The 26,338-nt window shown below is 36.6% G+C and overlaps 1 protein-coding gene across 3 annotated transcripts in view; it reads right to left on the bottom strand.

Moving 5' to 3' along the window:
* DACH2 (dachshund family transcription factor 2) overlaps window positions 1-26,338 on the bottom strand; it is a gene marked incomplete at both ends in the record, with an annotated part of 512,202 nt that overhangs the window by 53,776 nt on the left and 432,088 nt on the right. For 2 of the 3 annotated variants that reach the window (XM_080719413.1, XM_080719414.1), the window contains 2 exons: window positions 19,672-19,755; window positions 22,497-22,632. In XM_080719413.1, the coding sequence (XP_080575539.1) occupies window positions 19,672-19,755; window positions 22,497-22,632 (220 nt within the window). The remainder of the gene's footprint in view (window positions 1-19,671; window positions 19,756-22,496; window positions 22,633-26,338) is intronic. The other variant, XM_080719415.1, reaches the window with a different exon arrangement.

Here is a 26,338-nt window from a genome sequence, read left to right as displayed (position 1 = left end):
GGAGAGAGAAAATTGGAAACACAGGAGGCTTTAAATAATGGAGATAGTGACAAGTAGAATGATAGAAGGAAATTGTGTGAGGGCTGGGGAGGAGCAAAGGAGGACTGAGAAAGTAAACATTTCAAATAATACTATGCCAGTATATGAAAATATAACCACCAGTCTCACTACCATGTATGGGAAGGGAGAAGTGTGGAATATGGTGGAATACAGAAGCAAGTACACCAAGAGTTATGTTTATGTATGTTTATGGTATACTAAACCACACTAATATATAATTGCAATGTAATAATAAAAGAATAAATAAAAATATCCATAACAGGCGAACAAATATAGAAAGATATCAGACTAGTGCTTGTCAGTAGCAGGAGGAAAGTAATGGAAAACAACTGCTTGAGGGAACAGGGTTTCTTTGGAGAACTATTAAAATGTTCTAGAATGAGATAGTGGTGATGTCTGCCAAATCTTGAGAATACAGTAAAACCCACTAAACTGTACAATTTAAATGAGTGCATTTTGTTATATATGTGGTACATTTCACTATTTTTAAGAAATGAAATTAGTAAGATCCCTGCTTCCAAAACTATTTTCCCTATTTCTTTAAGTAAAATTAAAGTCCCTGGGTATTATATATATAAGACAAAAATAAGAATCTGAAAGTATAGAGAAAATGGTTAACCATCTAGGAACATACAGACCAGAGAAACAACACAGAGGTGATTTTTTTTTTTTTTTGCTTTATTTCTTACTGAAGTGAAAATGGTGCTGACAGAGAAAAAGGCATAGTGGGAATTTAGGACTTGAATCACTGCTTAGCATCACTGGGTCAACCCCCTCAAACTCACTGTCAATAGAGACTGCAGGGGTAGAGTGTTATTCCTTCTTTCATCAAGTAATCTTGATCTTTTCACCTAGTCTTATATCAGAAAAGTGATTTTGGAAAGTCAAAACCTTCACCACTGCTCACATAGAAGGAGGTCATATATCCTGGTCCTGCAATGTAAATACATACAAGATAGGGAGCATATGTCCCCTTGTAGACAGAATGATTTCAGCAGAATGCATAGCCTGATTTTCTATTCACACTGAGTAATAATGTAAAGCCTCTTCAACTCTGGTAAAATTTGGACTACATCCACATTTGGTAGAAATGTAGCAATCCCCTACTCCCTACTGTATTGGAGTTATGCCAAAAGAGTCTTAAGAAAACGCAAGATTTATATAAAATTAAAACCCTTAGCTGGGTGTGGTGGTGCACACTTGTAATCCCAGTACTTGGGAGGCTGAGACAGGAGGATCCGGGTTTACCATGAACAGCCTCAGCTACTTAGTGAGGCCCTTTGCAACTCAGTGAGATCCTCTTTCAAAATGAAGAATAAAAAATAGGGCTGGAGGTGTAGCTTGGAGGTAGAATGTCCTGAGTTCAACCCCCAGCACCACAAGCACACACAAAAAATTTAAACTCTCATAATGACTACTTTAGTTCAAGAAAAAATGCTCATTAAATCAGGAATCATGGGTGTTTCAATATAAATGCCCAAATATAATGGAAAGCAACCCAAATATATTCTACAGATATTAGACTTATCTGAAAATAATTTTACATTAACTTTCATAAAAATCCTTCAATAAAACATCATAGTCAAATTTCTAGAACTAAAAGACTAAGAAAAATTTTGAAAAACACTAGAGAAAGAACTCATTACCTATCAAATTAAAAAAAAACTACAAAAATATCAGTGGATTTCTCATCAGAATACAAGGAGTCTAGGAAAAAGTGGAGTAACATTTTCCAGGTGCCGAGAAAATAACCATTAATACAGTATTGTGTGTCTAGTAAAATATCCTTTAGAAAATGGAAGGAAAATGAAGATATTATCAGATAAAGGAAAATCATGAATATGTATGGCCAGTAGACTTATTCAAAATGAATGGCCAAAACTTCTCTAAACAGGAAGAAATCATAAAGAAACACTGAATTTCTCAAGGATGGAGAAACATCAGAAATAGCAAAAATAAAAGCAAATACTTAGGAAATAGAGTAAACTGTCAAAATTGCTAGAACCAAGATAAGAAATGTATTAAGAGAAAATCTTTGGGGACTAAATTCTTATATTAGCATAACAAACCATACTCAAAACATTCATCTAACTTTCCAGTTTAAAAAAGTAGCTTTATAAGGTCTGAAATCAGAAAATATACATCTTCTAGCTTTGTTCTTTTTCGAGATCGTTTGGGGTATCTAAAGTCCATATTCCATATTAGGATAGATTTTTTTTCTGAAAAATAAATAAATAAATGTATGATAGTTTCACCTAAGAAAATGAAAGAAAAAATATTTTCTGGTAAGAAAGAAAGCAAAATGAAATATTGAAATGTTATCTTTAAGTCATCAAAAGCTTGTTATCAGACAAATGAAACTGTTATGTGAGATTATCTTTGTTATTTTTTGATAAATTGCTATAATACTAAATGTCAACCACTAAGCCAAGCATGGGAAGGAGGGATGGGGAGGGAACAGGGTGGAGATTGGGTAGGGGCTAACTGGGCAATATGTGAATATATGTCTACAAAAGTTTTTTTTTATCCCATTATGATGTATGAATACAGTGCACCAATAAAAAAATTTTAAAAAAGAAAGTAGTAAAATGAGCAAAATAAAGTGAAAGCAAGAAGAAAAGGAAAACAATAAAGATAGGATAGAAATGTATTAAGTAGTTAGGAGAGAAACAAAGAAAATCAGAGACAAAGGCTGACTTATTTTAAAAATCAATAAAATGTAAAACTTCCAGCTAGAATAAAAAAGAAAAGAAAAAAACACAAGTTATCAATATTATTATCCAAACAGGAGGTACTACTACAGACTCCGTAGATACCAAAGCAAAGAAAAATACCAAACACATAAATTCAAGAAGCAAAAATAGAGCAGTTCTTCAAAACTTGCCCAAAATGCAAAAACTGGTCTAAATATTTCTATAATTATGAAATAAATTTAATCAATTTTTTAAAAATTCCAAAATAAAATGTCTATACATAAATGTATTTAATTAATAACTCCATCAAACATCATCAAGAACATTAACATGAATTATATAAAATCTCTTCCAGAAAATGGAAAATGAAGCACTTCCTAATTAGTGAGGCCAATGTTACTCTGATACTAATTACAGACAAAGCCATTACAAAAACAAGACTATAGGCCAGCATGCTGCCTAAACATACATACAAAAGTTTTAAGAAAATGTTAGAAAACTAAAGCAAATCATGTATAAAAATAATTATATACAATGACCAATTGTGACTTATTTCAGATATACAGAGCAGATTTAACATTATAAAAAGAATTAATGTATTTTACCATATTAATATGTTAGAAATGAAAAATAAGAGAAACCTATAAATATGTACAGATTAAGCTTGTGACAAAATCTAATACACATTCATGAAAAACTATTAATAAGTTAGAAACAAAGAGAAATAACTTTAATTTGATAGAGAGTGTCTAGGAAAATTCTAGAGCTAACTTCAAACATAATGTTAAAACTTACTATTTTCTTTCTAAAATTAGGAACAAATCACGGATGTCCAGTTGTAACCATTCTTATTCAACATACAACTGATGGTTCTAGCCAACCCATTAAGGTAATAAAATGTAACAAAAGCACACAATTCAAAAAGGCAGAAATAAAAATGTTCATTTGCAGATGGCCAAAGCCTGCTTTTAATTCAGAAAAGCCTAAAGAATAAGGAGAGAAGATCTCTCCTAGACCCAATATGTAAAGTTAAATAAAATGGCATTTAATAGTATCAACATATAAAAATCAACAACTCTATCTACTAAGATAGAAGAAAACTGTATTTGAAAATACAGAGACTTCCGGGAAGATGGCGACCGAGAAAAGCGGGGCTTAAGAGCCCTGCTAACAACAAATCTCCATTACCACAAAATCAGCGCCTTTCATAGCCAGAAAACACCATCACCAGTGAAACAAAAAATCACCAGGCTCCAGAGAGAAAGCGGACTGAGAACAGAGCCACAGAGGAGATACACCGGCCTCGCGCCCGAGGACGCAGCAGATGCAGCACCATACTGCCGGAGGCACCGGCGAATTCACGGGACGGCTACAGCAAGCCGAAGTGAGCCACTGCGGAACAGCTAGGCGGGATTTCTCCGCGCAGAGAGCATCTAAAGCTCCCAGTGGCCGAGCTCAGCACACGCTGCAGGGATTCAGAGTAGAAATCAAAATCAAGAAGAAAAACGCCAGCCCCATAGCCGAGGGCGTAGCAGCGGCGCCATATTGCCACCGGCAGCAGCAGCAGCGAATTCAGCGAGGCCAGTACAGCTACATCTGCGTACTCAAGAACAGTGAGTCAAATTGCGGGCCACAGAGGTGAAATCCCAGTACTGTACTCCCTGGGACTTGACCCAGTGGGGGAGGGGCGGTGGCAGAGATATCACACCATAGGAGAACATGCAACCTGGCACCGCCCACAGTCTAAAGCAGCCTCTATCGACTCTCTGGGTCAGAGACTCTGTGATAAAACCCAGTAAAGGAGTAGTGGAGTCTGAGATACTACTGACTCGAGATCCAGAACACCTTAAGGGAAGTCATAGTGACCCAAGGGAAGAACCCAGAGAAGGCACAAACATCGGAAATCATGGGAAAGAGGAATAATACTGGAGCAATTAATGCCCACAACCCCACAACATCAGAACCCAATAAAACAGAAAATCAGAGATTTCTAGAAGATCAAATCAGGAAAATAACTGTAGAAATAATAGAGGTGCTTCGAAAAAAACTCAGAGAGAGCCAAAAAGAGATAAAGGATGCAATTAATGAAGTAAAGGCCTCAATTCAAAGCACAAACAACCGATTAGAACACATGGAGAACAGAATCTCGCTCTTAGAAGATGAGCAATCCAAAAATGAACTCATAGTTTCTAATCTAGAAAAAAATATCCGACAGCAGGAATCTGATATTGAAGAAATATGGGCCCATTTTATGAGAGCTAACCTAAGAATCATTGGAATAGAGGAGGGAAACGAAAGTGAAACCAAAGGGATCAACAATCTCTTCAAAGAAGTAATAGCAGAAAATTTTCCAAACATAGAGCAAGAGGTTGATACAAAGGTCCAGGAAACGTATAGAACTCCCTTTAGACAGGATCGGAGAAGAGGATCCCCACGCCACATAATTGTCAAAATGACCAATGTGGAAGCCAAGCAGAGAATCTTAAAGGCAACAAAAGCAAAGGGCCAAGTGACATTCAGAGGGAAACCAATTAGAATCACTCCAGACTTCCCAAACCAAGTCATGAGAGCCAGAAGGGCTTGGAGTAACATATTCCAAACTCTGAAAGAAAACAACTTCCAGCCAAAAATTTCCTACCCAGCAAAACTTTCTATCAAATTAGATGGAAAAATAAGAAGCTTCCATGACAAACAGAAACTGAAGGAATTTATGTCTTCAAAACCAGCACTAGAGAAAATACTCAAAGAGATTAACTACAAAGAAGAAATAGGTAACACACACCAGAACCAGAGAAACAAGAGTTTCCATCCAACAGTCAATTAAGATTGGTTATCTGTGGAGATTCATTATTTATGTTAGTCTTTTACCTATCTCTAAATGGTATTGTGTGAAGAGCCCCACCCATTGCCTGCTAGCTCGAAGACCTAAAAATAGCGCCGAGCGGAAGCTCTGTGAGGCCCATTAAGCAGTAAACAACTTTCAGGAAGTCCGGTAACCGGAGCATGGGGCGCACGGGAACACAACATACCACTGTTTGTAACAAATGAGCTAATTTTGCATGGAGCAAGTGATCTGAGGCTGATTGGCTGCTTGGGATATATAAGCGGGGAGCGGGGAGCGGAGAGGGGAGAGTATGTAAGAGCCTGGGATAATAAAGAGTCCGAAGAAGATCGTCTCCGGTGTCGTGCTTGAAAGCGGCAAGTGGTGGCCCGTACGGGGAATCTCTCTCAACGAGACGGTCAGAACTTTGGACTTTCCAGGGCAGCCGGCTGGTAAGTTCTCCTGTGAAGAGGGAAGCTCTACAAAGTAGAGGATCATAAGATTGTTCTTTCCCAACTCCGTTTGAGGACGAAGGGGAGCTCCTTTGAGGGGAGGATTTATAGGGTAGTATACTCTCAGGCTGGACCTGAGGCTGAATAGGTATGGGAAATAATCCATCTCATCCAATACAAAAGGCTTTAAAAGCCTTATTAAACGGAAAGGGGTTAAAACTTAGGGATAAGACTATTCAGGGTTTTTTGAGCCAAGTGGATGAGGTGGCCCCTTGGTTTGCAGTATCAGGAAACTTGACCCTGGCAAGTTGGGATAAGTTAGGGAAGGATATTAAAAGGGCAGAGAAAAACAATCAAGTCACGGGAGGAACTTATCCTTTGTGGCGCCTCGTCAGGGCATGTTTGGAGCAGAAATACTACAAACCGCTAGTGCGAGAGGGACAAGTGGCACTTGATCTGTTAAAAGAGGAACGGTCCACTTCCTCTCACCCAGCTAGTGAACTAGGCTCTGAAGGGGAGGGGGACTCGGACGAGGAACTTGCGGCAATAGAGGAGGAAGTCAGCAGATTAACCCTAGCTACGGGCCCCTCGCAGGGCTCTGTTCCTCCGCCCTATAATCCCTCAGCTCCAGGACAAAGCGGAGGCCGCTCCTTTAATGAAAAGGTATGGCGTGAGCCGGAAATGTTACTATCCAGACAGGCTTTCCCCGTGTTTCAACCACAAGGAGGAGGACCTCGGTATCATGAGCCTTTAGATTATAAGCTTGTAAAACATATTGCTGAGTCCGTGCGGACTTATGGTACCAATGCTGCATATACCGTAGCCACCTTAGAAAGCATTTACAGGTATGCCATGACCCCTGGAGATTGGCAGAACTTGGCCCGAGCGGCTTTGACCCCAGGACAGTATTTAGATTGGAAGGCTTTCCTTATTGAGTTCGCAGCAGAGCAAGCAGCGGTGAATCAGGCCGCAGGACAACCTGCCTGGAATTTGGATATGCTTTTGGGACAGGGACAATTTGCTAACAACCAGACCTGTTACCCTCAACAAGTGTATGATCAGATAAACAATTTGGCCACCAGGGCATGGAAAAGTTTGCCTAATAAAGGGGAGGCGTCAGGCAATCTTACTAAGATAATTCAAGGTCCCACTGAGCCTTTTTCTGATTTTGTGGCTAGGATGGTAGAAGCTGCTGGACGAATATTCGGGGATGTCGATGCAGCCATGCCACTTGTTAAACAGCTTATTTTCGAACAATGTAATACTGAATGCAAACAAGCTATAAATCCATATAAAAGTAAAGGTTTAGAAGTATGGATGAAGTTATGTAGAGAACTCGGCGGACCTTTAACCAACTCGGGGCTCGCTGCGGCTATCATGCAAGCATCTGGCAGGCAAAAGGGCAATAACAACACCCGACTAGGAAATTGCTTTTCATGTGGGGCGACAGGGCATTTAAAAAGAGACTGCCCAAAACGAGGCTCTCTCTCTCAAAAGAGCCCACCAGACCTATGTAAGAGATGTAGAAAAGGCAGACATCCCGCCTCAGAGTGCCGGTCCGTTAAGGATATTGACGGCAATATCCTACCGTCCCATGATCAGTCGGGACAGGGTCGCCCGCTGTCAAAAAACGGGAAACGGGGCCCCCATCCCCAGGGCCCTTACAAGTATGGGGGCCAACAAATGTACAATGCTATAGAGACACACCAAACACCCCAATGGCCCAATCTCCAACCGCCCAAGGAATCCGGAGAGCCACTCCCGGTTCAGCGGGATTGGACCTCTGTGCCACCACCCGGCTGGTATTAACCCCTCGAATGGAAATTCAAATTATGTCGACTCATATGTCAGGGCCATTACCCCCAGAAACGGTGGGCATAGTTTTGGGGCGATCATCATCCACCATGAAAGGCCTAATAACTCATCCTGGAGTTATTGACCAAGATTATGAGGGCGTTATAAAGGTTATGGTCTCCGCCCCCAGAGGAATTGTTGCCATCTCTCCTGGTGATCGGATAGCGCAGCTGTTATTATTACCTAGTCTACATTCTCTCTTCCCTTCAAAAAAGGAACAGCGAGGAGAAAAAGGGTTTGGGTCCTCTGGTACTAATATAATATCTCTCGCCTTTGATATGGGAAAACGACCTTTAATTACTTTGAAAGTGGAGGGAAAGCCGATTCTAGGATTGCTTGATACAGGGGCAGATACTAGTGTAATTGCTTCTAAGGATTGGCCCCCCGCCTGGCCCATAAAAAAGGCTGACACACAGCTTAGAGGATTAGGATACATTAAAACACCTGATATTAGTGCTAGACCCCTTCATTGGGAGGACCAAGAAAAACATTCTGGGACCTTTACACCCTATATGCTGGAAATTCCGGTCTCCTTGTGGGGTCGAGATCTACTTCTGGACATGGGATTCCGATTACATAATGAGTATTCTCCCCAGGCGCTACATATGTTTAACAAGCAAGGTTTTCATCCATCATTTGGATTAGGGCGAAACCTACAGGGACGGAGGAGCCCTGTCCCCACTGAAGGACAAAACACTAAACAGGGATTGGGTTTTGTGGAGTAGCCACTGGGGAGGCAATTCCCATCACTTGGAAGACGGGGAATCCAGTATGGGTTTCCCAGTGGCCTCTCCCCCGTGAAAAATTGGAAGCAGCAAAAGAGTTAGTAAAAGAACAACTAAAATTAGGACATATCCAATCATCCACATCACCCTGGAATACCCCTATATTTGTAATAAAGAAAAAATCAGAAAAATGGAGACTATTACATGATCTCCGAGCCATAAATGAACAAATGCAAGTTATGGGACCAGTCCAACGTGGACTCCCCCTTCTCTCAACTATTCCAAAATTCTGGCCAATTATAGTGATTGATATAAAAGATTGCTTTTTCTCTATACCATTAAATCCTCTAGATACCCCACGTTTTGCTTTTACTGTGCCATCCCTAAACCAAGAGCAAATTGACCAGAGATATGAGTGGAGAGTGCTCCCCCAGGGTATGACGAATAGCCCCACTCTTTGTCAACTATATGTGGATGCTGCCTTACAACCTGTTAGGGATAAATTCCCTCCATTGCGTTGTCTCCATTATATGGATGATATCCTATTAGCCTGTGAAAATGAAAAGGTACTGGATGAAGCGTATTGTGTGCTTGTTAAAGCCCTTGAGGAAAAGGGTTTAGTTATAGCATCTGAAAAGGTTCAAAAGGGCACCGTCACCCATTTTTTGGGAAATATTCTTTATCCCAATTTTGTCACGCCTCAAAAGGTCACCATTCGTACAGACCAGTTACACACTTTAAATGATTTTCAAAAGTTATTAGGAGATATTAATTGGATACGTCCTGCTTTAGGAATCCCAAATTTTATGCTAAAACCTTTATATGATATCCTCAAAGGAGATTCTTCCTTAACCTCTCCTAGAATGCTGACTGCTGAAGCCCGGGAAGCCTTAAGTTTGGTAGAACAAGCTTTAACTAAGGCTTCCCTTAAGCGCATTTCACCGAGGGATTCTATTTGGGCATGCATACTGGCTACTGAGCTCCAACCCACTGGGGTCTTATGGCAACAAGGACCTCTATTATGGATTCATCCTAAACTATCTCCTCAAAAGGTTATTGAGTATTATCCCTCTATGGTGGCAAAGGTTGCTGTTCTTGCCATACAGCAATGTATTCAACATTTTGGCCAAACCCCTAATAAGCTTATTGTTCCCTATAGTAAACACCAAATATTAATTTTACAAACCTCCCTGGATGATTGGGCTATATTACGATGTGTGTTTAATGGAGAGATAGATAATCACTTACCTAAAGATCCTATATTACATTTTGCAACTCAACATCCTATTATCTTTCCAACCATAACCAGAAGAACACCTATACCCTTCGCTATCAATATTTTTACTGATGGATCAAAATCTGGCCTTGGAGCTTTTATGATAGAAGGACAAAAACCCATAGTTGTTCAATATCAGCATATATCACCTCAGCTAGTTGAACTAAATATTATATTAGAAGTGTTTGAGAGATATGATTCTTCCTTTAATTTGTTATCGGACTCCTCCTATGCTGTAGAGATGATAAAGTCCCTTGAATGTGCGGGGCAAATATCAACACATACGCCCATCCACTACTTGGCATCTAAAATTCAACATTTAATTTTGATGAGGAAAAATCCCTTTTATGTACAACATATTAGGGCACATACAGGCTTACCAGGGCCTGTTGCCCAAGGTAATGATTATGTAGATAAGCTTACGAAGATGCCCATGATTTTCTCTCTCACCCCACTTCAACGGGCACAAGATTTTCATCGCCAGTTTCATGTAAATGCTAAAACTTTACAGATTAAATTTAAAATTCCTCGTTGTCAAGCCCGTGACATCATCAAGGCCTGTGGTACTTGTGCACCCTTTATCCCCTCTTCTAATGTTGGTGTTTGCCCACGTGGGTTGCTCCCCTTACATTTATGGCAAATGGATGTGACCCATATACCTGAATTTGGCTCTGTTAAGTATGTACATGTTTCTGTTGATACTGTTTCTGGAATTATATATGCTTCTACTCACACAGGGGAAAAAGCTCGTGACGTTATCGCTCATTGTCTTGAAGCTTGGGCAGCATGGAATGTGCCAAAAGAAATAAAAACTGATAATGGTCCAGCTTATACCTCACAAAAATTTCAGTCTTTCTGTAAACAGATGGGCGTAACATTAAAACATGGCCTTCCATATAATCCTCAAGGACAGGGCATTGTTGAACGCGCCCATCGCACAATAAAAGAATGTCTAATAAAACAAAAAGGGGGAATAGGTGAGAATCTGAAACCAAGGCAGCGATTATCTTTGGCACTTTTTACTTTAAATTTTTTAAATTTAGATATTAATGGCAAATCGGCCGCAGATCGCCATTTTTGTCCTTCTAGTATTCCCCATGATATGGTAAAATGGAAAGATGTCCTCACCGGAAAATGGAAGGGACCTGATCCGGTACTCACATGGGCCAGAGGCTCTGTTTGTGTTTTCCCACAGGACGGAACCGATCCGATTTGGATCCCAGAGAGACTGACTCGTCAAATAATATCGCAAGATGGCGCCTCAGGGATGGATACACCTGATCACCATGCTGATCTGGACAAAACCAGTATGGAGTGAGCAACAATGGGGCAACTGGAGCTGGGAGTTTGATAAACTCACCGAACAATTACGTGCTGAAATCATCAAGGTCAACACCACCCGAATCGACCGAACAATTACGTGCTGAAATCATCAAGGTCAACACCACCCGAATCGACCCCAAAGTGGCCCAAACGCTGGCGTCCCGGATCCAGAAGGCAGCATTCCATCTAAAAGAATGGGCCGGGTTGGGAGCATTGGGATTTTGTTTTGTTTTCCTGTGCATTCTATGTCTCTGTTGCCTGAGACGTTTATTTCTGCAGAGGGCCAAGGATCAGATGCTCCTAGCTCAGGCTTTCATGGCAGTTGAAGCAGGACAATCGCCTACTGTTTGGCTAGCCGCAATGGAAAAATCATAAAGCAGAATGTCAGCAAGGACTGCACTTGGGACCCCGGGAGGGTGCATCCCAAGGAGGATATGCTCAGCTGCATACGGGTTACCACTGTATTGCTCGCCCGTCCCTGCAAAAAAGGTGGTGGCAAATAATTGCATAAACTATAGCAGGGGTTGAGTCCTCTATCCTCTTCTGCTTAAAAACAAAAAGGGGGAACTGTGAAGAGCCCCACCCATTGCCTGCTAGCTCGAAGACCTAAAAATAGCGCCGAGCGGAAGCTCTGTGAGGCCCATTAAGCAGTAAACAACTTTCAGGAAGTCCGGTAACCGGAGCATGAGGCGCACGGGAACACAACATACCACTGTTTGTAACAAATGAGCTAATTTTGCATGGAGCAAGTGATCTGAGGCTGATTGGCTGCTTGGGATATATAAGCGGGGAGCGGGGAGCGGAGAGGGGAGAGTATGTAAGAGCCTGGGATAATAAAGAGTCCGAAGAAGATCGTCTCCGGTGTCGTGCTTGAAAGCGGCAGTATTGTTTGCCTTTATTGTTGTTAATTTTTAGGATTTCTAGTTGGAATATTAATATACCTTCAGATATAGCAATTGGAAATATTTTATCCCATTCTATTAGTAACTGTTAACTCTGTTTACATTGTCTTTGGATATACAATTTTTTTATTTTTTTATTTTTTAGGGAGTCTGTATACTCCTCTGTTGCCTGTGTCATTGAAATCATAACCAAGAAATCACTGCCAATTTCAATGTTGTGAGGTTTTATGACCCAGATTTTCTCCTAAAAGTTTATAGTCTTAAGATTTGTATTTAGGTCTATTATCTATTTTGAGTTAATATTTGTATATGGGATTAGGTAAGGGTCCAATTTTATTCTTTTCCATGTAATTATTATTTTTAACAATATTTAGTTAAAAGATTATCATTTCCACCACCAAATGTTCGTGGAAACCTTGTCAAAAATAACTTGACAATATAGGGAAGAATTTAGCTCTAGGCTTTTATTTAACTCCAATGGTTTATATATCTGCCTTTAGAATAGTACTACACTGTTTCAATTATTGTAGCTTTATATGGTTTGAAATCAGAAAATATATATCTTCTAGCTTTGTTCTTTTTCAAGATCGTTTTGGGTACCTAGACTCCATATTCCATATTAGGATAGATTTTTTTTCTGAAAAATAAATATATAAATATATGATAGTTTCACCTAAAAAAATAGAAAAAAATATTCTCTGGTAAGAAAGAAAGCAAAAAGAAATATTGAAATGTTATCTTTAAGTCATCAAAAGCTTGGTATCAGACAAATGAAACTGTTATGTGAGATTATCATTTTTAATTTTAGATAAATTGCCATAATACTAGATGTCAACTACTAAGCCAAGCATGGGAGGGAGGGATAGGGAGAGAATGGGGTGGGGATTGGGTGGGGGCTGACTGGGAAAAGTGTGCATGTATGTCTACAAAAGTATGTATCCTACTATGATGTATGAATACAGTGCACCAATAAAAAAAAGAAAATACAGAATATTTATAGCTCTTCAAACACTGAAATAGTTATAAATCTTGCAAAACATGTACAAGATGTATATGCCAAAAGCTAACTCTGCTAAGGAAGTAAATTAAAAATCTAAAATGTGAGAAGACATACTATGTTCATGGGTTTTAAGACAACATAGTAGAGTTATTAATTTCCCTCAAATTAATCTGTTGGTATAATGCAATCCCTACCAAAATCCCAACAATCATATTTTGTCTATATTCTAGCTTATTCTAAAATACACAGAAAGGCAAAAACTATACAATTGCCACAGCAATCTTGAAGAATGAACTGGAAGGAATAACTATTTTATATTTAACCTTACTATGGAGTTTCAATAACCAAGACTGTAGTACTAGGAGAGAGAGAAAGAGAAAGAGGGAGGGAAGGAGGGAGGGAGGGAGGGAAGGAGGGAGGGAGAGAGAGAGAGAGAGAAAGAGAGACAGAGAGAGATTATAGAGAACCAGCCCTGTGCAAATACAGATTGCTTAATTTTTACATGAGTACGAGAGCATTTCAATAGAGAAAAAGTATCTATTTCAACAACTGGTTCTAAAGGCAAAGAATATCAACTTTGCCATCATAGCCCGTAATTTAATAGGAAAAGCTGTGAAACTTAGAGAAAAAAATAACAGAAAACCTTCAGTATCTGGGGTTAGTTGAAAACATTTAGGACTCTATACCAAATGCACCATAATAGAAAAAGTATAAATTGAACTTCATCAGAATTAAAACTTTTTTTTCTGCATAAGACTCTTTAAAGAGGATATCAAAAACAAGCCAGACAATGGGAGACATATTTACAAACCACATATTTGGCAAAAGATTCATTTCTAAAATAAAGAACTCTAAAATATCAACAGAATGAAAACAAACAGACCAATTAAAAGATGGGCAAAAGATAAGATAAAATTTCAACAAAGAGAATATATACACTTCCGATTCAATATCATTAGCCATTAGGGAAATGTAAATTAGAACCACCAAGAGCTCCACTGCACGTACTTGATTTCTGCTAAGATTGAAAATAAAATAATTATCAAGCAAAATGGCTAGGATAGGGAGAAACTCCACTACGCATATGGATGGTGAGGATATGAAATGGTACAGCTGCTCTAGAAATATGTCAGTTTATTATCAATCTAAACATATACTTACCTTATGGCAAATACATTGTAGTCTTAGAGATATGTTCCAGAAAAAATGAAGTTATATCCACAAAAACTATATATGTATCACAGAAAACTCATTCTTAATACCCCCAAATTAGAAATAGTGAGATGTCCTACAATAGATAGTTGGCTACACACAAGTACATCTGTATTCTGAAATACTTCTCAGCAAAATATAGGAAAATTGACATAGGCAATAATCTGGGCAGATATAAAAGGAATTATACTGACTCAAATAAGGCTATTCTTCAAAGATCACATGCTATTTGACTCTGTTTATAGAATATTATTAGAATGATGAAATTATACACATACGTGTATATTTGTTTTATATTAGTATTTTAGTTTTCAAAGATTAAAAAAGAAAGGTAAAAATGGGTAAAAAATTAAGATACAGTGTGAGAGAGATAGATACCCCAATGTTTTTGGAATGACCATATATATATTCATTATGGTGGTAGTTATACATATATACATATATTTAAGAAAACTCAATAGAATATACATATAAAAGAATATTTGTCAAATTTGTGAATTATGAATAAAGCCTATGGATCATATCAATGTACATTTTCTAATTTTGATTTTACATTATAATTATTAAAGATATTGCTATTGGGCCGGGCGTGGTGGCGCACGCTTGTAATCCCCGTGCTTGGGAGGCAGAGACAGGAGGATCGTGCAGGTTCGAAGCTAGCCCCGCGTGCTGGCTTAGGAGACCCTGTTTCCAAATAAAAATGCAAAAATAGGTCTGGGAGTGTAGCCCGGAGGTAGAAGGGCTTCCAGGAACCCCAGTACCACCAAAAAAAAAAAAAAAGATATTGCTATTGGGAGAAACTTGATGTAGAATACAAGCCATCTGTGTTTTTTGTAATATATTGTAACTGTATAACAGTCTTCAAATAAAAAAATTTAAAATAAAGGTAATTCAAATAAAACAATCAGTAAGACATGTTTTGCATTTATTTTAGTTTAGTGTCACTCAATAGTATAAATATTTAAAAATTGCACCGTTTACTTTCCTTTATATAAATACATAATAAATATTATTTATAATATTTATATTTTAGTTGGTTCAATATATTAATTGTTTTAGAAAAGTATAATGTTCAAGCTGGGCATGGTAGCATATGCCTGTAATCCTAGTACTTGAGAAGGAGGATCACATGTTTTCTGCCAGCATCAACAACTTAGAACTTGTTTCAAATTAAAATAACGTTGAGGGCGTAACTCAGGTAGAATTCTCCTGGGTTCAAGCCCTAGTACCACAGATACATATATGTATATACATACATATACATATATATTTCTGTATGTATATATGTATATATAATTTCAATCTCCAGTACCTCTCTATATATTTATGCATCTATGTACATATTTTTCAGAAAATACATTTTCCACTTTAAATAGGTTTAACAATCATTTTTATACTTTTATTAGTGTTTTATAGTAGTTTTTCAAAATGCCAATCATGAATCCACTAAAAAAGTCTAGAAAAATTTTTATTCTCAAAAATAGTAAAATGCAAGCTGGACATGGTGGCACATGCTTGCAATCCCAGCATTCGGGAGGCTGAGACCATAGGATCACGGTTCGTGGACAGCCTCGGCTACATAGTGAGGCCCTCTGCAACTTAGTGAGACCCTGTTTAAAATAAAGAATACAAATAGGGCAGGGGGTGTAGCTCAGAGGTCAAATACCCCTGGGTTTCATCCCCAGACACAGAATAAATAAATAAATAAATAAATAAATAAATAAATAAATAAAATGCCTAGGAATAAATTTAACCAAGGATGTCAAAGATTTCTACAATGAAAATTGTAAAACACAAAAGAGAGAAATTGAAGATCTAATAAGATGGAAAGATATCACATGCTATTGAATAGGCAGAATAAATTCTATCAAAGTGATTGTCTATCAAAAGTGATATATAGAGTCAATGAGATCCTTACCAAAATTTCAGTGCCATTCTTCTCAGAGCTAGAATGAGCCCTAAATTTTATATGGAGAAACAAAAGACCCAGAATAGCCAAAACAATTCTCAGCAATAAGAATTATTTGGGAGACAGCAAAATTTCTGACTTCAAGTTATACTACAGAACTATAGTAATAAAAACAGCAAGGTATTGGCACAAAGACAGACACAGAGAGCAGTGGAAGCAAATAGAAGATATAATAACCCCACACAATTATAACCAATTTATTTTCAACAAAATTGACAAAGAGATCCTTTTGAACAAATGGTATTGGTAAAACTGGTTATCCATTTCTAGAAAAATTGAATCACTTCATAACCTCTTACCCTGCACAAAAGTAATTTTAAGATGGACCAAAGACCTGTAAATTAGACCAGGGACTTTGAGATCACTTGAGGAGGGCATAGGTCCAATAGTCCAATATATAGGCATAGGCAGAAACTTTTATTGTTTCTAAACTAGATCTATTAAACTGCCACTACTTCTGAAAGATAATATCTTATTTATTTTAAGAATAAATAAATTAAAACATCTAATTAAGTACAGCACAGATACTCAAAATCTATGGTACCACTGCCAGGGTTGGGGTGGACATTTGACCTATCTAGCCTCACACAAACCTGGCAGGTATTGAATATAAGGAGGGGTTGATTGGAAGCTTCCAGGGGGGGTGTTGAATAATATTTTTCTGAAAAGTGGATGTCAAGGCAATAAGTTTGAAAATATATGAAACAAGGCATATTTATATTATTAAAATGCCAATAGTAGCCCAAACCCTCTCCTAAGCTGAAATTTCTTGCTATTGACATAAATAGAAATATTATAATACTTTTATTTTAGATGAAAGATAGTTTATATTCTTAAAATTAAAAGATATCAAAACTATTTATTATTCATATGTAGACTGTGGACTAATTTAAAATATACTATTTCAATGGCCTTAAGTCTTAGACATGGTAATTTTATTTTTGTAGCTGTTTCTATATAATACCAAGTAAGATCATCAGTGTACTTTCGACATGTTGTACATAGAAAATTTTCAGTAAATACATTTAGTGTCATATATAAAATATCAAAGATGAAATTTTTGCTAGCAGTTGAGGAGACCAGTTATGCTTTGTGTCTATGCCTCCACCTGGGTGAACTAGAGAGAATTGTCCAACTATTATACTCTACAAAATACGAGAATTGATTGTTAAAGACCATGAAATGAAATGTCCTAGCAGGAAATTGATTTGATTAATTTATTTAACAATGTCTGTAGAAAAATAAATTTTAAGGCTTGATTTGTGTATCTAGTCATTATATTCAAAACACTTGATTCAAAACCAAAATGGCAAGTTTGGTAAGTCGCTGTCAATGCAGACTAAGTGGACATCACTGACAGAGAAGCCCAGTTCATTTATACTTTTATATGTTTACATATTAACGTTCAATGTGAAATGGAAATTATCATTTGAGACATGTGTTGCATTAATTTTACCCAATTTTACAAGGTGAAAAAAGGGTGGGCTACATGAAACATAGTCAAACAGTATTTTATCATTTTCTGAATTTTTTCATAGTAGCAAAACTGCCATTTTATAATTTCCAAAGCTATAAATCATTTTTAAATCATGATCATAATACTCAAAACAGATGCGAAAACATATGTTTTCCACAGTTACATAAACTGCTTACTTGTCATACTTAATAAATGTTAAGACTCCTACTTTAACTTTTTAATAACTTAATTCTATTTGAGGAAAATGTATACTTTAGCTTACTATCACAAATATAACTAGTAAAATTTTACATACTAATTCTCATTTTTTCACCCCACCATAAAAGAGGTACAATTTAATATGCTACTCTTGCTTATTAATGTCCTAATCGGGATATGTGACCAACCTATTTGTTTGAAATGAGTATAACTGTGCCATTCCACAGCAAGAGATTCAGAAATGCCAGTACATACCACTGTGTATTTTATGAAAATCAGCTATGGTACATCTGCACTTGTGCTCCAGCTGATTTTTCATAAGAAACAACATTGTATACATGAGTGCTTCAGTACATAGACCAGTCCTAAATGCCATTTTGACTTATGGAGTATACAGTTCCAATGGAATCCTCTGCATCATATAGAGCTTGAGATTTTCTTAGAAAAGCTGCTTTACTACTAACTTGTCCTTCAAACACTCATGATTTTGTGGCAAAGAGGTCTCAGGAACAAATTGTTGCTGTGTTATGAATGAAGTTTCATCTTTAACTAGAATATCATTACCTGTATAAGAGTTTGGGTAGTTTGATATACTGAACCTGACTTCTTCCATTCTGACAACTACCCTGAAATCAGTCATTTGCATCTTGGAGCCCCAGAGGATAGCCTTTCCATGTCTGGCTAAGAAAAGACAAAACATGTGGCAAGGAAACCAACCATGGATCAATGAAATTAAAAGCATACACTATTCCAAATGCCAACTAAAATGCTCATCTAGGTTATTATGAAACAAGTCAAGCCTAGAGAAAAAAGGAAGAAAAATTCTCCATTAACCGTTCAGCTCACAGTTTTGTAATATACACTGAGCATTTTTTTAGTAGAGATAGAAAATGTACCCTTTGGTGAGATGCAAACAGACCATCTGATGATCTGATAAATTATGTGTTAGCTAATATCTAATTTATGATAACAACAATGTATAATCATAATATATGATTACATATTTTTCTCTTAACATTTCAATCTTTTCAACAAAGTTGTACACAGTTTCCATTTCAAGAGAGCATCATTTTTAAATTCTTACTCTCCCTACAAAAGTGGATGATTTATAAAAGTAACATATGTACCTCAGCAGATCAAAACCGAGTTGAGGTTATGTCTATCTGCACTCCAGATAAATATGTGAAAAATTACCTTGATATACTTTCACTCTAAATAATCAAATTAGCATATATTTTTTTTAAAATTGCTTTTGAGGATTGAGAGAAACATCTCTTGCATATGGCAGCACCTCCATTTTTAAATGTAACAAAGTGGTGAGTCATTTAAAAATTTAATATGTATATGTAAAATACAAAGTTAATATATGAATATATATACATATATGAACAAGGTTAATATATGAATACACACACACACACACACACACACACACTACAAAGAGTTATCATTGGTTCTAAGCAGGCATAATTAAAGGGCTTAGGATGAAGTTTTCCAACATATGCATTGATAATTTTCAGGTTGATATGTAATTTATGACAAAAATAAACAAGCTTAAGATAAACATTTTTTACTAATAAACTAATTTAGTCAAAGATATTATAGATCTATTCTCACTCAAGAAAACATAGATGCAATATTTAATACTGAGATACTAATTGAGTTATCTGATTTTTACACGTATATCAAATAAGCAAAAATCATTTTACCTTTATTATCCCTTTGGAATTTTTTGATAGTTGGTCCATTATCCTGATCAACAATAATTTCCTCTCTACTGTTGGGCATCATAACTATAAATGAGAGATGAGACTGAGTAATTTGTTATGCAAAATATTCAAAACAAAGGCTTAGAAAAGCTTCACATAATTAATATTCTTCAATAATTTTTGACATGAATTTCATGTACTTCTAGTTATATAACAGTAGAAAAAATTTATTAGTTTGAATATCATATAATTTAAAAATAAGTAAGATGTGCAATCATGTAAATTTTAAGTTTAACTGATATGTAACATTTACATAATTGCCCCTCTGTCCTCATTAAAGTGTTTAAAATATTTCTTCTTTTAAAATGTATGTGAAATTAGTTACCACCATAATTGATCATATATTTCCCAAAATGCTCCTGGAATAAATCTATCATTTGATAGGGGAATAATTTAAGATAATTATGCAGTTAACACAGTGTGGAAATTTTGCAAGAATCATATATTAAAAAGATTAATAAAATATAACATTTATTAATAATTAATCTTCACCAAATATTTACATTGAAAGAGAAAAGAAATCTCTTCAGAGGTTGTCCTTTGATTCTGTGTAGTAATATTTTATTAAAACATATAATCAGGCATGGTTGTGCATGCTTGTAATCCCAGTACTTGGGAGACTGAGACAGGAAGATCACAGGTTTGGAACCAGTCTCAGCAACTTAGTGAGACCCTGATTTCAGATTAAAGAATAAAAAATAGGGTTGGGGGTGTAGCTTGGAGGTAGAATGCCCCTTGGTTCAATCCCTGGTACAACACAGGAGAGAGAGATGTGAGAGAGAGAGATGAGAGAGAGAGAGAGAGAGAGAGAGAGAGAGAGAGAGAGAGAGAGAGAGAGAGAAGATAGATATAGTCACAAAGCTGAGAACCATAAACCCTTTATATTTTCTATAAATAACCTCATTATCATGCTAGAACAACTATGGGAAGTGCATATAGAAGCTAACTATTGCCAGAGGAATTAGAAACCAATTTTCTCAAGACTTTTATAGGATTACACATTCTTTTGAAAATATTTTAATTCTGTTACCTATTTTTTGTGATATATCCACCACTAAGTATATACCCTATGTGTTCTGCTTTTAATAAGCACTCAATACATAAATGCACCTTGATCAATACAAAGATTATCCCAACAGCATAATGCAGATTTTAGTTTCTTAATTCATTGATGATCATTCAGTTATAACCTCTTGTCTTGTTCAGACTCTATTGAAACTAACTTGTAACAACCAGGTAGTGTGTGTCCATAGAAAAAAGTAAAATTAAAGGTTCTCTGTCATTTCTTTCAGGAATTCAAGTTAGTAAGTTTGGGGCAAAAGCCTCATGTTTTCACTGACAGGTTCTTAACCCTGGCTACACGTCAGAATCTCCTGAGGAGAAACTCAGAAGCAAAAAAAAAAAAAAAAAAGAAAGAAAGAAAGAAAGAAAATGAAAAAGAAAAAAGAAAAGAAAAAACTGCTATTGCCCAGGCTACATGCTAAACCAGTTAAACAAACCCTGAGTGTGAGAACTGTGCATCCCTAGATGTAACACTCCTTTGGTGATTATAATGTGGAATCCTATTAAGAATCACTGAGCTCATTTTGAAGCTAGATGCGTACAAACAATATATGATATTTACAGTCTGAGACCTGGATGAATTTCTACAAGGGAAAAATCACCTTCATCCTTCCCCAGCACAAATCCAAAATTTAACATATTCTGTAATTCCCTAAATTCCTCTATTCCCATCAAAAACACATTATTTATGGAGAGGACTGAAGCAATCACTCTTATGAGCTCATATACCCGAAGTCTCTATAGTAAGACTGAAAAAAAAAAAACAGAAATAATTTTCTTAAAGGAAATTGGATTGTATAGATGTCAAAAATTAATGAAGATTTTATCCAGTTCAATTGATCCATAATTACTATTTACTATGTGAAAATGGGTTACAGCTGAATATACTTATAACTTCTATAATACCTGAGTAATATCACATAGTAGGAGATGTTAGGTAGGAGGTAAAGTCACAGAAAGTGTTTATCACATCATATTTTCCTAGTATTTCAAATTTCTGAAGTGTTTTTCCACATATTATTTGACCTCACAATAATCCAGTGCATTAAGCAGAGAGGTAATTGCTTTCATATAATAGGTTAGAAACTCTAGGTGATAAAACACATGTCCACGATGTTATAGCTAGTTAGTGCTAGACCTATAGCCAGATTCAGGTATCCAATATGTGATATCACCACCAATTTCTAGAATAGTGTTTTATGGTGTAACACTTCTGAGACAATAAAACTATAGGGAAAATAAGGTTCCATATTTATGATACAAATTGTGGCAAATGTAGTTTATCATAATTTGTTCACTTTTTAACCACTCTTAAAAGACCAACTGCCTAAACCATGATTTATCATCCATGATTCCAAAGGATATTCCAAAGAATGTTCCGAAGGAACGTTCCAAAGTGTATTGCACTATTACCTACAGCATATTGAACTAACATATGTTCTACCAGAAATCTCATAATAATTGTTCTCATTCGATAAAATGATACAACAAAGGAAGGCTTTTGCAGAAAAAAAATCTAACACTTCAAATTTTATTTTGTTGGTCATTCTGGCTTCTCAATGAAAAGTGACCACTTCAAAATGCCATCTTATATTAAGAAAGTATCAGTTCCTCCAGGTTCTTTCTCTCCTATCCATTGCCTAGTGAGGGACTTTCTGAAAGAATATCTTAGACTAAGTACACATTTCAGAAAAGATATTCACCCATTCTCTCTGAATGATGATCCATCTGAGAGGGAGAGCTGGACACACTGCTGCTGGGGTGGGAGGAGGTCTGGCTCCCAGGGCGATGACTCTCTTCCAGAGAGGGAGCAGGAGAAGGACTCTCTGGGATCCGCTCCTGATACAAAAGGAAACAGAAAGGGAAACCCCATGTATACGCTGGTTTTCAAGAGAGCTGAATTCATAACATTTGAAATGCTGGTGCCCTACAGTATTACTCTGATAGTGCATAGCCACCGTACCTTGTACTAAATATACATTTTTAGACAAAAAGCATTTTGGGTTCTTGTGAACTTAATAAGATACTATTGTGAGAGTTAAATAAAAGTAGAAGGCAAAAGGGACCAGCACCACACTGGGTACAGGAGGAGGCTCAAGAAAAGTTTGTTCCCACTTCACTTCCTAGAAAACTCATGAATTATCATAAACATATGGGTGTAGTTAAAGTTACTGTTATAGTAGAATCCTGGTTCATTTAAAATTCCTGCCAAGGGCTGGAGAGGGAAAGTCATATCTAACTAGAAAGGATATCTCCTATATGTGAAAACTGGAGAGCAGTGGAGAAAAACTCACAAATAATAGCACCTGGTATGTGTTTGATTTTTCTGCACAAAAACTATGGAAATGATAGACTTTTAAGCAACCAGACTTTAAAAACTTATGTAGCATTCTACTAACAAAAATTAGGATAGTCATAGGATATAATAAATTTTTTTCCAAGTGTTAGAAACTAAGGTCTGACATTGTTATTTTCTTAGATTTTTTTAGATTTATATAGTTTTAACTAACTTGAATTAAAATGTTTTACATATTTATATTGTCTCTGCTATGGCTCTGAAGATTTGTGATTATGAAAATTATTATGAAATATCAAAGTTATTCACTATGCTTATGCATCACAAATTGTTGACTAGACCTAATTCAATCGGTTAATTTGATCAATAGAATAACGAAATTGCAATGTTTAGGCACATACAGAATAAATGTAACCAAATGACAGACATTCTAGGACAGAGAATATTTATTTTATAAAATATTTAATTAATATATAATGAATTTCTTAAATTGAATGTTCTGCCGGGCATGATGACACACACTTGTAATCCCTGCACTTGGGAGGCGGAGACAGGAGGATAGCGCAGGTTCGAAGCCAGCTGGGCTGGCTTAAGAGACCCTATTTCCAAAAATAAAGTAGGTCTGGGAGTGTAGCCTGGAGGCAGAAGGGCTCCCAGGAACTCCAGTACCACAAAAAAATTTCAATGTTCTATTAATAATTGCAAAACCAGTATTCAAATCACTATGACATGCCGGACATGGTGGTGCACGCTTGTAATCCCTGTGCTTGGGAGGCTGAGACAGGAGGATCGCACAGGTTCGAAGCCAGCCTCAGCTACTTAGAGAGGCTCTCAGCAACTTAGTGAGACCCTGTTTCCAAACAAAATATAAAAAAGGTCTGGGAGTGTGACCCAGAGGTAGAAAGCCCCCCAGTACCACCAAAAAAAAAAAAATCACCATAACCTTAATCAACTTATTGAATGTATAATGTACATTTTCATGTTGATTTTGCATGAAAGGCCCATGATTTATGAATCTTCTGGAGCCAAATAATTTTTCTAATGCAAAAATAATAGTATGAGAGTTAAAAGTTATTTCATTAACTCCAATTAACATTTTGCGACCTGTCATTTTAGAAGGCAAATGATGCCACCCTTTCCCAAGGATACCTAGTTCACATCTTAATTGTAAGAACCTATGAATATACCACATTACATGGACACGCAGGCTTTGTGAATGTCATTGAAGACCTTGACATACGGAGATTATTATTTGTGTTTGTGTGTTTGGTACTGGAGTTGAACACAGGAGCATTTCACTTAGAGGCATACCTCCAGTCCTATTATTTATTGTTTTTATTTTGAAACAGGACCTTAATAGGTTACAGAAGGCCTTACAAAATAGCTGAGGCTGGACTTGAAACTATGCTCCTTCTGTCTCAGCCTTCCAAGTACTGACATGTGCCACCACATGCCGAGATGGCCATATGGAACTCATATTGGATTATCCGAGTAGTCTCAATCTGATAAATTTTCTTAAAAGTAGAAGACAGAGACATAAAGGGAGGGTCACAGTGAATCCAGCATTGCTACCCTGAAGGTGGAGTAAAGGGACTCTAAGCCAAGCAATATGTGACCAATAGATGGGGGAAAAGGCATATTCTTCCTTGGAGACTACAAAAAGGAAGGCAACTTTGCTATCACCTTGTTTTTAGCCTCTTGAGACATTTGTTGATGTCTAACCCAAAGAACTATAAATACTAAGTTTGTATTGTCTTAAGCCACTAAATTTGTGACAAATTGTTATAACACTATTAGAACGCTACTACAGTGATAAATGTGCTGCACACTTTTAAAATGGTGTTCTACAATGTCACTTAGCATTTAATTAACCATCAATAACTATGCTGAAGTAAACAGTAGACTGTGTGTATATGTACTACATTATTGTGTCTTAATTAAATAAAAATTACAAAACATAATACATTTATTTATTCTTTCCATTTATTTATTTATTTATTTTTTGCGGGTCTGGGATGGAACCCAGGGGCATTTGACCTCCGAGCTACACCCCCTGCCCTATTTTTTATTCATTATTTTGAAACAGGATTTCACTGAGTTGCAGAGGGCCTCAGTAAGTAGCTGAGGCTATCCGCAAACCGCGATCCTCCAGGTCTCACCCTCCCAAATGCTGGGATTACAAGCGTGCACCACCATGCACGGCTTACATTTATTTATTTTATTTTTTTGTGGTACTAGGGATGGAACCCAGGGGCCTTCTACGTCAGGCTACACTCTCAGACCTATGTTATATAATATTTGGAAACAGGGTCTCACTAAGTTGTTGAGAGCCTCACTCAGTAGCTGAGGCTGGCGTCTAACCTGTGCAATCCTCCTGTCTCAGCCTCCCAAGTACTCTGATTACAAGCATGCATTGCCACGCCTGGCTAATACATTTATTTTTATAGCTACTTTCATAACTTGAAAACAATGTTTTAAATGGAGTAAAATACTGATACATTTCATTTGCAGTTACTATGCAGGACATTAATGAGAAATGTGAAAATAAAAAGAACTATGAAAAAAAGCAAAACAAAGGAATAATTTTTCCCAATTACTCTATGTATACTTTGGATCATTGGTGTGTGAAGATAAAACTCTCATGCTGTACATCCTTTCACTTTTTGAAGAGACTGGGTGTTCATTAGTTAGGAAATGCAACCTAAACTGTAATGTTTAAAAATACATTCTGTAGGGAGTATGTGTACATGCAGACATACACACACACACACACACACACACACACACACACACAATAAAAAGAATTTCATATGTGAGGCTAATTTTTCAGCTTTTACTGTTATGTAGTCTAATTTATTTATGCCAAAATATGCGCATAACATGCAGAGCACTCAGTATCTGTTTTTGAATTCTAACACTGGAAGTTTGCTGAAAAGTGTACAATTCCCTGAACTACATTTATCTCGGTTAGACCTCTGTATGAATGGATAGAGACAAAGCACAGAAGTATTTGTGCAAAAATAAAACTGAAGAGACAGAATTACTGTGTAGTGGCCAACAAGAATCACACATGCAGCATTATTGGTTGCCATAATAAAAATGGAAAATTTTTGAATGATTTATACAGTTGATCATTTGGAAAAAAAGAGAATCCAAATGACAATGATACTTGGTTGTGTCCATTCTATTTAATAAAGATTGAAAGCTCACACTGAATAAAGAAAATTGGAAGAACACCTATACAAATGG

This window comes from Muscardinus avellanarius (assembly GCF_963383645.1).
Source record: "Muscardinus avellanarius genome assembly, chromosome: X".
Classification (NCBI taxonomy): Eukaryota; Metazoa; Chordata; class Mammalia; order Rodentia; family Gliridae; genus Muscardinus; species Muscardinus avellanarius.
Note: the sequence above shows the minus strand (reverse complement) of the source record. Positions and strands in the feature narration are given on the sequence as shown.